A 13,311-nucleotide genomic window follows, 5' to 3' on the forward strand; every position below is an offset into this window, starting at 1 on the left:
TAGTGGAGGCCTAGTGGGGAGTCAGAATTCCCAACCCTGTTAAGGAATAATGAGGAATCAGCACCTCCCCTCAGGTATTAAAGTGAAGACTGAGTAGGGAACCTGGACTTCCACCTCCATTTGACAGTAATGAGTGGTACCTCCTCCTTCCTCTAGAGCAAGTCAGCAGAAACCAGCTAATAAAAAAATAAAAATAAAAATAAATAAAAATAAAATTTAAATTTAAAAAAATTTTAAAAAAGAAGCCAGCTAATATGAAAGGTTTAGTGAGATCCAGATTTCAGTTAAAAATCACTCACCATACCAAGAACCAAGAAGATCTCAAATGAAAGATACAATAAATGTCAACAATGAGATGGCATGTTTTAGAATATCTGATATATTTTAAAGCAGTCACCATAAAAATTCTTCACTTGAAATGCACTTGAAACAAATGAAAAAAATAGACTATCTCAGCAGAGACATAGAAAAGTCTCCTCAGGGCAGCCCCAGTGGCTCAGTGGTTTAGCGCCGCTTTCAGCCCAGGGTGGGATCCTGGAGGCCCTGGGATTGAGTCCCATGTTGGGCTCCCTGCATGGAGCCTGCTTCTCCCTCTGCCTGTGTCTCTGCCTCTGTCTCTCTGTCTCTCATGCATAAATAAAGAAAATCTTAAAAAAAAAAAGTCTCCTGAAACAAATAGCAGATTTAAAGAATCAAGTAGAAAAATTTGAACTTAGACAATAAAAAAAGAAAAAAAAAAGCTTCAGTGGATGGGCTTAGCAGTAGACTAGATGGGACAGAAGAAAGAATCCGTGAACTAGAAAAAAAGAAGACACAATGGTCAGTATTCGGACTGAAGTAGAGGATGCTACTACAGATCCTACAGGCATCAAAAAGATAATAAAGGCACTCTATAAGCAACTATACAGATGTATATTTGATAACTTATATATATAAACTACTTGCTCCAAAACACGACTTACCACATCTAACCCAATATGAAATAGCTTGAATAAGTGTCTGTTAAGGAGATTGACTTTGTAATTTTAAAGCTCCCAGAAAAGAAGTCTCCAGGCCCAGATAGTTTCACTGGAGAATTCCAGTGTTTAAAAAAGCCAGTTGGCATCAGTTCTACACAATCTCTCCAGAAAATAGAAGAGAAGGAATTGAAGCTAGTATCACACTGATACCAAAACCAGACATAGTACAAAAAAGAAAACTACAGGCCAACAGGTGAATATTCTCCATGAATATAAATATAAAAATCCTTAACAAAATACTAGCAAATAGAATTCATGTGTGTGTATATAAATTCAAATATGTGTGTATATTTTTATATAATGTGTATGTATGTGTATTTTTATACCATAACCAAGTAGGGTTTATTTCAGGGATGCAAGGCTAATTCAGTATTCCAAAATCAATATAATCTATCATACTAACAAAGAAAAGACCTACATGATCAAATTAATAGAGAAAAAGTATTTAACAAAATTGAACACCCTTTCATTATTTTTAAAGAAACCTTCAGAAAAATAACTTAGAAACATATACAGAAAACTTACAAGCTAACATATTTAATGGTGAAGGACAATACTTTCCCCTTAAGATCAAAAACTAGTTAAGGAAGTTCACTGTCCATGCTAGAAGTTCTCGCCAGTTCAATAAGACAAGGAAAAGAAAAAGCACACAGATTAAAAAGGAAAAAATAAAATAGTCTATTTGAGATGATATGTTTGGCTACAAACAAAATCCCAAGGAATCCGCCAAAAAAAAGCCTCTTAGGACTAAGAAGTTTAGCAAGGTCACATGATATAAGATAAACATAAAAATCAATTATATTTCCTTGACAATCATTCATTATTAGAGAAATGCAAATCAAAACTACAGTGAGTGTATACACACACACACATGCATACATAATGGAATATTATTCATTCATAGAAACAATGAAATCTTGCCTTTTGCAATGACATGGATGGATCTAGAGAGTGTAATGCTAAAGGTAATAAGAGAAAAATACTGTATGATTTCTTTGTTTTTAGGTTAAGGACTCGGATTATGAAAATGACTTTCAAAACCTTGTGTGGCTCCATCCTCATCTTTCTCTTTTTTCTCTCTTAAACTTGGCCACTCTGGTTATTATCAGATCCTGAAATACAATGTGGTCTTTTCTGCCACTGTTCTTTTGAATATGCTTGTCTTTCTTTCTGAAATCTTTTTATCCTTCTCATTATTAGTTAGAATTAGAAGAATTCTCATTCTTCAGATCTCAGTTCAAAGGTTACTTTGGTCAGAAAAATTTTTTTATTTCTAATTTCCTGGTAGGTTCTTCTGGTATACTGTTTTGTGGAATTATTATCTTTCATGTGTGTCTTTTCCAATGACTTGCATGGGAACACTGGTTGTGTTTTTGCTGCATCCCCAGCTGCTACCTGACACATAGAGGTACACCAGTAAATGAGTGGCTAAATCCCTTGTCTTTACCTTCATCATCCATTGTTTTTAAGAGTGGTCAATACTTTTTGCCTTCTCTTTATTTTATTGTTACCACCGGAGTTCATCTTTCTTTCTTCAGTTCTGAACCATCATAGTAATTTCACAACCAGGCTTTCTGCTTCTCATCTTTTTTCACATTCTTCTTGTCTTCCACTTAATCATGTGATTTATTTCCTTAAGGCCTTTCCATTGATAAAACAAATGGTCTCCTTAGCACACTAGGCTCTCCTAAGACTGACCACACTCAGGTGCACACACTCCCTTTGTCCAGCAACACTCAACCTAACTTGGGTCTGATGACCATGCTTACTTTTCACATACTGTTCCTTTTGTTTGTATCTTTGAATTTTAGAGTTGATTGCCGTCTTACTATGATCTATCACATAATCATGCCAAAGAGTTAAACGAATCTGCCAAGCTAACAGACAGTCTTCTTCCCAGGCTTCAAAAGAAGTAAAATCAATTTCATTAAGCAAGACTGACTCTTGCACTGACACTAATTTATGGCAAATATGAGGCAAAGCAAGTATCAGGAGTATTTCTTAGTATAATTATTAGCTAGAAATTACTATATTTCAGTTTAAAAGTACCATACCAACTAATATTTCAAATTATGTTCTCCTCAGCTGGGTATCCTGTGTGTGTGTGTGTGTGTGTGTGTGTGTGTGTGTGTATTCCACTTGTGAGCAATGTTTTCCATCCTGAAGATTAGTAGTAATTTAATCTAAGGGTGAATAGATTTTAATTTTTGTAAATTTTCTTATTTCATGAGGCATAGAAACCCTGTTTTCTCTCTCCGTTTTGTCCTAGTAGTTCTTGCTCTATGCATGATATGTTGTATTGCTTCTCTATCTCATCACATTAAATTGGGATTTGAGATCATAATAGAGATGTTTCAAATTAGAAGGCCATTTGATAAAGTTGAGTCATGACCTTGCAGGGCGTTTCATAGAGAAGCCACCAAATCTGATTCTGGTTTTCCTCTTTCTTTGTCCAGAAACTTAATCTTGTTTATGAGATTGAGGAAGACTAATTACCCAGGCTCATGGTGTATTGAAATTTAAGCCAGAATAGCTCTACTTAGGATGAGAATTATAAATGTGCACAGACTGAATAGTTGTTCTATTTTTTCCCTATCAGGGATTCTATATGAAAAGCCGCATATTTTGTTGTTGTTGTTGTTGAGTATAGATACAGATAGGAAACATGACAATAGTAAGATTAGAGAGAATAATCTATGAAAACCAGTTTAGACATAGAATCTCAAAATAAAAATAGAACTCTACAAACTCCAAATCAACTAAACTTGTTCACTTTATAAGAACTTAATGAAAATACTGATTTGTGATTTTTTTCTTCTATTATAGGATCACTTTTTCTTTAAATATTCTCTTTAAAAGATTTAAATCACTCTGTAGATTTGGATTGTAGTGGTCAGCGTCCTTGTTGATAATGGAATGACAGTGGGTTCTTGCCTGGCAACCACACCCAGGTTGCTGCTCTCTGGCAACTGTGTTCCCTCCCTTCCCTGTCTCTTCTCCTCCCTTTCCTACCCAAGCCACCATAGGAAACTTTCTGTAGGCACTGTGACCCCATGACTCTGTTTCTGATCTGACATTTTACCCTCTCCAGTAGTCCTCTCAGTGTGGCATAGCTGTAGTTGGAGTGACTCTCAGATTGAGTCCAGACTTCAAAATTGCATAATTTGCAGAGAAACTGGGCAGAGTTGAGAGGCAAAGATGGATTGTGGGAAGTGGAATAGGTCATAATAGTAGCGTATCTTTGAGAATAATTAGAAGTGTTAGAGAGAGGAGTGCCTGGGTGGCTCAGTGGGTTGAACATCTGACTCATGATTTCAGCTCAGGTCATGATCTCAGGATTGTAAGATCGAGCCCTGCATTGGGCTCTGTATTAGGTGTGAAACCTATTTTAGATTCTCTCCGTCTCCCCTGTGCCTCCTCACCTCAAACTCATGCAAAAATTTTCTCTCTCTCTCTCTCAAAAAATAAAAAATACTAGTAAGTGTTAGAGATAATTCATTGTAACATTTTGGTTTGTGTTTGTGATATTTGTGCATGTAAAATATGAGCAAAGCAAATTGGACTAAATTAAATTCTGCTAATTTTTTAAATTTATTTTTTAATTTTATTTTTTTAGTTGTAGACATTTTACTAGACAATAAATTTTAAAAAGATTTTTAAAATATATTTTTTATTGGAATTCTATATAAATTCTGCTAATTTTATGTTAGTGTTAATCTCTCTGTAGCCATATAGATAATAATGCTTCTTAAGTGTTTTCTCTGTTTTATGTGGAGAGTTTCTTGGGTATTATTTTCCTATTTCTAAAATGTGTCAATATTTTTTTTATGCAGCTCTGAAAAATTGGTGTTGCTGGCAGGTGGTAGTCTGGAGATCAGTGATGTTACTGAGGATGATGCAGGAACTTATTTTTGTATAGCTGATAATGGGAATGAGACAATTGAAGCTCAAGCAGAACTTACAGTACAAGGTATGTAAATATTTCCTGTATAAATAAATTCTGCGTGCTTTATGGGTTTGCTAAATAACATTAAAGTAGAAGAGACAATACAGTGTAGTAGTTAAAATGCTGAGCATTACACTAGATTGCTTAGGCTTAAAATCTGGGTCTTATATTTCCTAGGTATATAACTATAGGAAATTTACTTAACCTCCCTGACCCTCATTTACCTCATCTGTAAAATGGAGATAATGAGTACTTACCCATTGAGATTATTTTTAAGATTAAAAGAGTTAATATTTGTAAAACTCCTAGAATATGTGACTAGAAAATGGTAAGAGTCCAGTTAATTATTGATATTATCTGTAGTGGTAGTAGTATGTGGAAGACTGTGTTCTGGGGCATCTGGAAGGTTCAGTTCACTTTTCTTGTCTCAGGATGCTTTCTCACAGGGACTTCTTGTACTCTGACCTAGAACCATTTATCTTCTAAGCATTGGTGTTCCCTCTCTTGGGAGAATAGATCGCCCAGGACAGAACGCACTGTGTCTCTCAGTGTATCTTGGTCATCTTTTTGATGATTTGATGATTTGTTCTTTCTTTTTAACTAATCCTGGTCATCACAGCATCTTCCCTTACAGGTTCTCTGATTTAGAAATCAGAGAAAATGAACATGGCATAATCTCTTCTTTATCCCCATGTCCCTTGCTCTTCCTCCATATTGAAATGTACCCTCAGATGAATATTTGCTATCTCTCCTATAATTTGTCTACATCCTCTTTTTATATTTGTTTCAAATAAAAAGTTTTAAGACCTTTCCTGTTACTTGCAGGAAAATTCAACATTGCTTGGATATGTAGAGGTATATTTTGGCTCATGATATTCATTATTACCTTGTCTCAAAGTATTATATTTGATAGAATACTTTCTGATCTGTGGTTTAGAATTGTTTCATATTTTTTATGAAAGTTTGTTTCTCTTGGTTCACTGGTGGGTTTCAGAGTAGAAAGAATGATAGCCACATTTATACTTCTGATAGTCACCAAAGGACACTATATATACACATATATATTCTCTCAATAAATAAATTTGTTTGGGATATGAATTAGGGAATAGACTATTTGGGGTTCTTCTATGCTGGCAAAAGCGCAGAATATTTATGTTCTCTATGGCTATTTGTGGATAGATTCATAATCTCTGAAAATCAAAAGAGCAAGCCTTAGACTATAACTATTACAGTTAAGTACATAACTATTGCCCCACTTGAGCTTAACCATTATTCTTGGCTAGGTGGAAGGTTGGCTATGACTAGTTGTAGAATGACCAATTTATTTCTTTGTGTGGGCAGGATCGTACAAATAAAATATTAGTGAACTCCATCTTATTTGGTCCCTGTGCCTCCCTTAGTAGATCTTTTCACTTTTTGTTTTTACCATTAGACAGATTCTTGGCCTAACACTCTCTTCCATTTCCTACCTGTGCCTCAGTTTCCTCCACTGTAATGTGTCTTGTTATTAACCTCAGATGTGAGGCCTAGTGTCTGCCAGACATGTCAGTTGTATTTGTCCCTGTGGTGGTGCTTTTTATTTATTGTATGGAATTAAGACTCTTCCTATTTATTAACTACATTTTTTTAGTTGTAATATAATACATACATCTTATAATTTGTACCTAATTCCATCTTATTTGTACCTAGAGAAAATCCTCTTTAAATGAATACAGGCTAGAAAACTGAGGAAAGAACAAGAGTGAGGAAACCTAAATGTTAAAAATTACCACAAACCTTCTCTAATCAAAGCAGTATAGTATTGGCCCAAGAGGAGGCAACCAAAAGGAATAAAATCCAGCTGTTACAAGTAATAATGGAGCTTAAAAAGTCACAATTCAGTTCAGAGGGAAGAACGTTTATTTATTAAAGGGTATTGGTACAATAGATTTTCAAACAGGAGAAAATAAAGCTGGATCCCTCCTTTCAAACCAAAGGTCAGAATGTGAAAAAGTGAAGAATATATGGGTTTAATGTTTGTATTATCTATGCTGGAAAAGACTGTCTCAGAAAGAACAGAAAAGAGCATGTCAAGAAAAACCAACAAATGTTGACAACATACACATTTTTTACAAGTTATATAGAAGAGTTAAATAAAGGCTAAATGCAAGTGATAGACTAGGAAAAAATAGTTATAACACATAACTGAGAAAGAGTCAAAATCCTGAAAATAGAGTTTCCAGAAACTTATTATAGTTTAAGTTTAAAAGATACAATTTTCCCCAGTCATTGTATAAGCAAAAATATTGAAAAGATTTTGATTTCCAGAGCATGTGGGATGGTGTTGAGAACTGAAAATTATTATTGATAACATCTTACCAGTATAGAATAGAGCAAAAACATTACCTCCTCAGTACTAAATATTGTATTCTTCAGTGAAATTTAAGGTTGAATTAGCTTTTTTGATACTTTTATTTTAGGGAACAACCAAATTCATTTGTTTACCATGTTTTATCAGCTGTCCATCGATTCTATCTCTTCCTTTCTAACCTCACATGGGGAGGATGTGTAAGGTTCTAGGTTAGATCCTTTCATTTCTTGCCTGCTGTTGAAAAAACATCGTATCTACTAACTTTTCTATTTCTTTTTTTCTTTTTTAAGATTTTATTTATTCATGAGAGACACAGAGAGAGAGAGGCAGAGACATAGGCAGAGGGAGAAGCAGGCTCCCTGCGAGGAGCCCGGTGCGGGACTCGATCCCAGGACCCCGGGATCATGCCCTCAGCCAAAGGCAGATGCTCAACCACTGCACCACCCAGGTGCCCTTAATTTGTCTATTTCTAATACAGTTTCACATCAGCTTGAGACTGATAGTAGTACGTATGTGTTTGAGAGTGCTTGCCATGGCCTTTGATCTGCAGTAGAGGACTGGGGAGTTGTGGTGCCTAAAGACACCTAGAAGTCAGAAATATTGATGAGCAGAACTATTGAGGTTTTTTTTTAATTTACCCCAAAATTTATACACAATGCTTTATAAATCCATGGTTGATGAAAAGTTAGAAAAAATAAATGTGTTTTCAAAGGTATGAAGGTAGGTTTGTTAGGTGTCCATGAAAGAATTAGGAAGTACTTATCATTACTCTTTAAATTAGATGCCCCAGGGTAAATTTTATGGTAATACAATATTGTATTAATAAATTTTAACTGTTCATTTATCTGCTTGCATCTCATTTCTGAACTGGATTATGAGTGGTTGAAATTGAACAAAAGTTCTACACCATTGATATAGATAATAGTTTCTAGGCTGGTTTCCATTTTCTGTGAAACTGGTCCCAGCTGTTGACTCCTTCACTCAAGATCAGCTCTAAAGAAAGTAGAGAAATTAGGGAAGTTGTGGGGAGATGAAGGGTCTTATGAATCTGTCTGTGTTTACGGGAGAGGGGAGCCTTGTGTTGGCGTGGTAGCTATAGCCTAGGAGTAGGACTGCATGAGGAAGCAGTGAGAAAATAGATTGGAAGGCTCTTAAATTCTATTGTTATTTCTCACTGGTGTTGCCTTGAGATTGTCTTTCTGTGTTCTTTCACCACAGAAATGAGTAGCAGTGGCCCAGAGCTCCATGATTATTCAAAAGATCTGCTGGGACTCTGATGGCATGAATATAAATGAGTATGGCCTGACTAACTGCCCTTAGGGGATAACTACCTCTTTTTCTCACCCCTTCCAAAGTCCCAGATTGGTAGGTTTCAACCTAGGAAGACTCTGTGCCCAGTGTTGTTTCTCCCTAAGAGTTCAAATGTGAAACCCTGACCAGAGGAAATGTCTGTGGAATGCCTGGCAGATTGGAGTAAACAATAGTAGTTCTGAGGTCCCTGGGGCTCTTTGCGCTGAGGCTTACTCGCCCCTCCATTTCACCAGGTTAGATACAGTGAGGTCCCATAACCATATATATTATTAGACAGTGACTGGTTCCCCCCCCCCCCCAAAAAAAAAACAATTTACTGCCAAATTACTCACCTGAATAGTAGTTACTCTCAGAGAAAGACAAATTAGTGAATAACATATACCATCTCCTGTAGAGTTACTGGAAAAGATTGACCAAGAATTAAATATGAATGTGACAAATACATTTCAGGAGATTAGAAAGCTATTAGCAATGTTATGCAAAAACAAGAAAGCATAACAATATAGAACCAAGTAGAAATATTAGGTATGAAAAATGTAAAAATAAAGAATATAGTAGACTAGATGATGGTTGAAGTTGTACAGCTGATAAACTCATGAGTTGGAAAATGATGCTGAAAAAACTCTGAGATGCAACATTAAATGATAAAGAGAACACATAGAACATACAGAAGAGGCATGCAAGTTAGATTTAGAAAAGTTTCTATCCAGAGAAATAGGAATCTTAGAATTCTATAGAGAAAAAGAGGGAGGAAAAAATATTTGAAGAAATAATTAAGATCAATTTCTCAGAAAGTAATGGAAGACCTTAGTCTGAAAGGACTTAAAGACTTCTGTGTATAAGTAGGAAGGAAAACCCATCCTTGGACCCATAAGTGACAGATAATATCAAAGACAAAGTCAGAATTCTAAAAGCTTCCAGTGACAAAGAGCAGAGCACCTACAAAGGAACAAGAATTAGATTGTACCTATCATTGATTTTGAGAAACCTGATTTCAAGGAGAATGGAATAATGCGTTTAATGTGCTAAAAGAAAAGAACATTGAATCCACATGGAATTTATATCCATCCAAAATGTGATGTGTAATAATTCTCATCACATAAGACCTCAGAAGGTCTGCTATACAAAGATATACACTGAAAACACTTCTGGAATACATACTTAAGAAGAGACACCTTCCAGAAATGCTACAAGAGATATAGGAGTCGTAAGACACAGCCCCGAAATTCTCTGGCAGTCCTAATGAGTAGTGGGATTTATATTCTTGCCTTTGAATTTGAGTGGACTTGGAGCTATTTGCACAGATAGAGTATCGCAGAAGTAGTGTCCTGTGACTTCTGAGGCTCGTAAAAGGCCATGCCGATCCTCCTGGTTCTTTTGGAATTACCGCTCTCCAGTCACTTCCTGGGATTTCCCTGTCAGAACCCAGTTACCATGCTTGCGAAGCCCAAGCCACAGGAAAGGCTGCACTGTAGGTGTGCTGGTAGACAGCTCCACTGAGCCCACTGCAGGTCATCTAATCAAGGGACCAGACATGTGAATAAAGAAGTCTCCAGTTGATTTGAGCCTCCAGCTTTCTAAGTCAGCCTCACACATTCAAGTTTTGTGGACATTAGGGAGCAAGATAAGCCATTCCTTCTGTGCTGTCCTAATTCCTGACCCAAGGATCTGTGAGCATAAGAAAATGGTGGTGGTTTTATGCCACCTGCTACTAAGTTTTGGGCTGGTTTGCTGTGCAGCAGTAGTAACTTGGGAAAGTGCAAACGTTTTTTAAAAGGCTAGAACCAAAGAAAAAGTATATGAGTGATAACCCAGAACTAAAAACTTTGACTATACCAAGTGTGGGGGCACAATAATATATACTATTGGTGGAGAATTATTGGGAAAAGATAACCAGTAATTAAAAATAAGCATATAATAAATCTATTTCAGGAGAATAGTAAGATATTAGCAATACAATTGACATTTATAGGATACTGCACCAAACAAATTAATAAAATGTTTTTTTAATAAATGCCTGTGAAACAGTTACTAAAATATACTACATAGTGACCATAGAACAATTCTTAGCAGATTTTAAAGGATTGAAATTCTATACATCTGACGACTGTGAAATTAAGTTGGAAACTAATTACAAAAAAAATAACTTTAAAAAACAGTAACTTGAAGATCTTATATTTGGGCATTAAGTGAATCACTTTGAAATAATCCATGAGTCAGAAAAGAAATGATGATGAAAATTAGGAAGTAGTTTGATACAGATATGACCTATCAAAATTTATGGGATGCTTAGAGTAAATTTATAGCCTTAAATACAGGTATTAGAAGAGAAGAAAGAAAATCAGTGATTTATATATCCATCTCAAAAAGCTAAAAAAAAAAAAAGGCAAACAAAAGGAAATAGAAAAAGGGAAGTAATGACAAGAGCAAAATTCATAAAACAGGAAAAATCATTCAAAATAGAGTTCCAGCAGAGCCAAAGTTAATTCCTTGTAGAGCATAACGGCATTGATGAACACCTGACAGACTTAAGTCTTGACAGAAGTCTTTATTTAGACCAAGAGTGTACAAACTACAGCTTATACACCAGATCTGCCCAAAGTGAGCTGAAAATAGTTTATACAGTTTTAAATGGTTGAAACAGAATAATTTAGTGATCTATGAAAATTTTGGAAATTCTCTTTTATTGTCCATAAATAAAAATGTTATTGGCACACAGTCACATTCATTTACATATTGGCAGTGACTGCTTTTATGAATAGTTATGACAATGACCACATGACCCATGAATTCTAAAATTCACTATCTGGTCCTCACAAAAAGTTGCAACTCTTGATGTATGCTCTATAAAGAACTCTTAACAGATTAACAAGGTAAACGAAGACAGATAAACCAATTAAAAACTCTGCAAAAGACTTGAGCGGTTACCTCCCAAATCTCCAGGTGGCTACTAAACTTTTGAACAAGTGGTTATCATCATTAGTCTCTGAGATACGCAAGTAAAAGCCACAGTGAGATACTGTATTCCACCAGAGTGGCTAAAATTAAAGAATAATAAATAGCAGGTGTTGGTTAAGATGAGGACCATTCTGATGTACTGCTAGTAGGACTATACCCTGATGAAATCACTTCAGAGCACTGTTTAGCAGAATCTGCTGAAACCACGTACAAACATATCTTATGATGCAGTGGTTGTATTCCTAAGAGTATGTACACCAGAAATGTATAAATACACAATAGTATTCTCATATTAAAAAAATAGTATTCTCATATTCTATCTAGTATTCTAGATGTATAAATACATGTATCAAAAAGCACACAATAGTTTTCTCTATTCTATCTCATATTCTCATACTCTCATCTAGTATAACCAACCTTATTCAGAGTAAATCAAAGCTGGAAACAGCTAAACACCCATCAGCAGTAGAATGGATAAGTCGTGTTCTTTTTTTTTTTTTTTTTTTTTTGATAAGTCGTGTTCTAATCCTACAGTGACATATTATCAACAGTGAAAATTGACAGACCTTTGCTACATTCAACAACATCGATAAAACAAACACCATTGAAGGAAGGAAGCCAGTCACAAAAGAATACAGGCTGTATGATTCCATTTTTATAAAGTTCAAAACCAGGCAAAACTAATCTGTTTTTTGAGAAATCAGGATGGTGATTACTTTTGGACAGAGGTAGGGTAGTGACTAAATGTGGAACAACAGGACCTCTGGTGTGTTCTGTTTCTTAATCTGGATGATAGTTAAAATAACTGAACCTGTACTGTTAATGTGTGTCACATGAGGTCTTTTCTTTTTTATTGTTTACAGATAAGAAGTCATTATGTATTAAAAAAAAAAAAAGGTTTGGAAAATTTTGTTTTGAACTTTGTCCCATGAAAGTATTTCCTTTTTCAAATGGGGAAAGCAGTTTATGAGATATAGCTGGAGTTATATACATGTACACGTACACCTACACACACATTTATATAGTTATTTCTATATATGTATGGTCATACCTATCAAACTTGTTGTTTTTTAAGAAGTTACAGCCACAGGAAATGCCATAGTGAGTGTTAATGCAGAAAAAGGTTATAAGTTCATTCTTCATCTGTTAAATATTTCAAAGTTATTGTTTTATCATTAACTCCGGGGATTTCTACACATGCTGTGACGTGAATTAGCTCATCGTGTATTTCCTGTCATCTCAGCTGATAACACCCATTGGTCATGAGTTGTGTTGTTTTTTTTTTTTTAAGAGGAATTTTTCCTTTTCTCTTATAACATTCATAACGGTCTGTGATACACATCTCCACTCCCTCCCCCACACACAAAAAAGAAGAAAATTTTCCATTTGTATTCTTGTGGGATAAATTGATAAATTCTGAATTGGCCACCTCTTAGACTTTGTTAGTACTTATAACAAATCTGTCATATTCTATGCTCTTTCTCTGAAGTCAGAGCCTAATGTCATTCTACATTTACGCTCCTGCTCTGAGCTCTGTTTACATTAAGACAGTGATTTCTCCTTTTCTGCCAGTCTTCTGCTTGATTTCACTTCCTTTTAGCTCTTGATGAACTATAATAGTCTGCTCTCATTTATTAGAACTCTCAATTCTCTTGGCTTAGGATAAAATAAACTCTCTCTGGCATATATATAAAACATAACCAGACTCTTCATATAAAGGCAACTTT

At 35.2% G+C, this 13,311-nt stretch overlaps 1 protein-coding gene across 6 annotated transcripts in view; it reads left to right on the forward strand.

Annotated features, from left to right (window-relative positions):
• Positions 1 to 13,311, forward strand: part of NEO1 (neogenin 1) — a 235,113-nt gene that overhangs the window by 88,463 nt on the left and 133,339 nt on the right. For all 6 annotated transcript variants that reach the window (XM_038580915.1, XM_038580918.1, XM_038580917.1 and 3 more), the window contains exon 5: positions 4,853 to 4,989. In XM_038580915.1, coding sequence (XP_038436843.1) covers positions 4,853 to 4,989 — 137 coding nt within the window. The remainder of the gene's footprint in view (positions 1 to 4,852; positions 4,990 to 13,311) is intronic.

This window comes from Canis lupus, chromosome 30 (assembly GCF_011100685.1).
Source record: "Canis lupus familiaris isolate Mischka breed German Shepherd chromosome 30, alternate assembly UU_Cfam_GSD_1.0, whole genome shotgun sequence".
Lineage (NCBI taxonomy): Eukaryota > Metazoa > Chordata > Mammalia > Carnivora > Canidae > Canis > Canis lupus.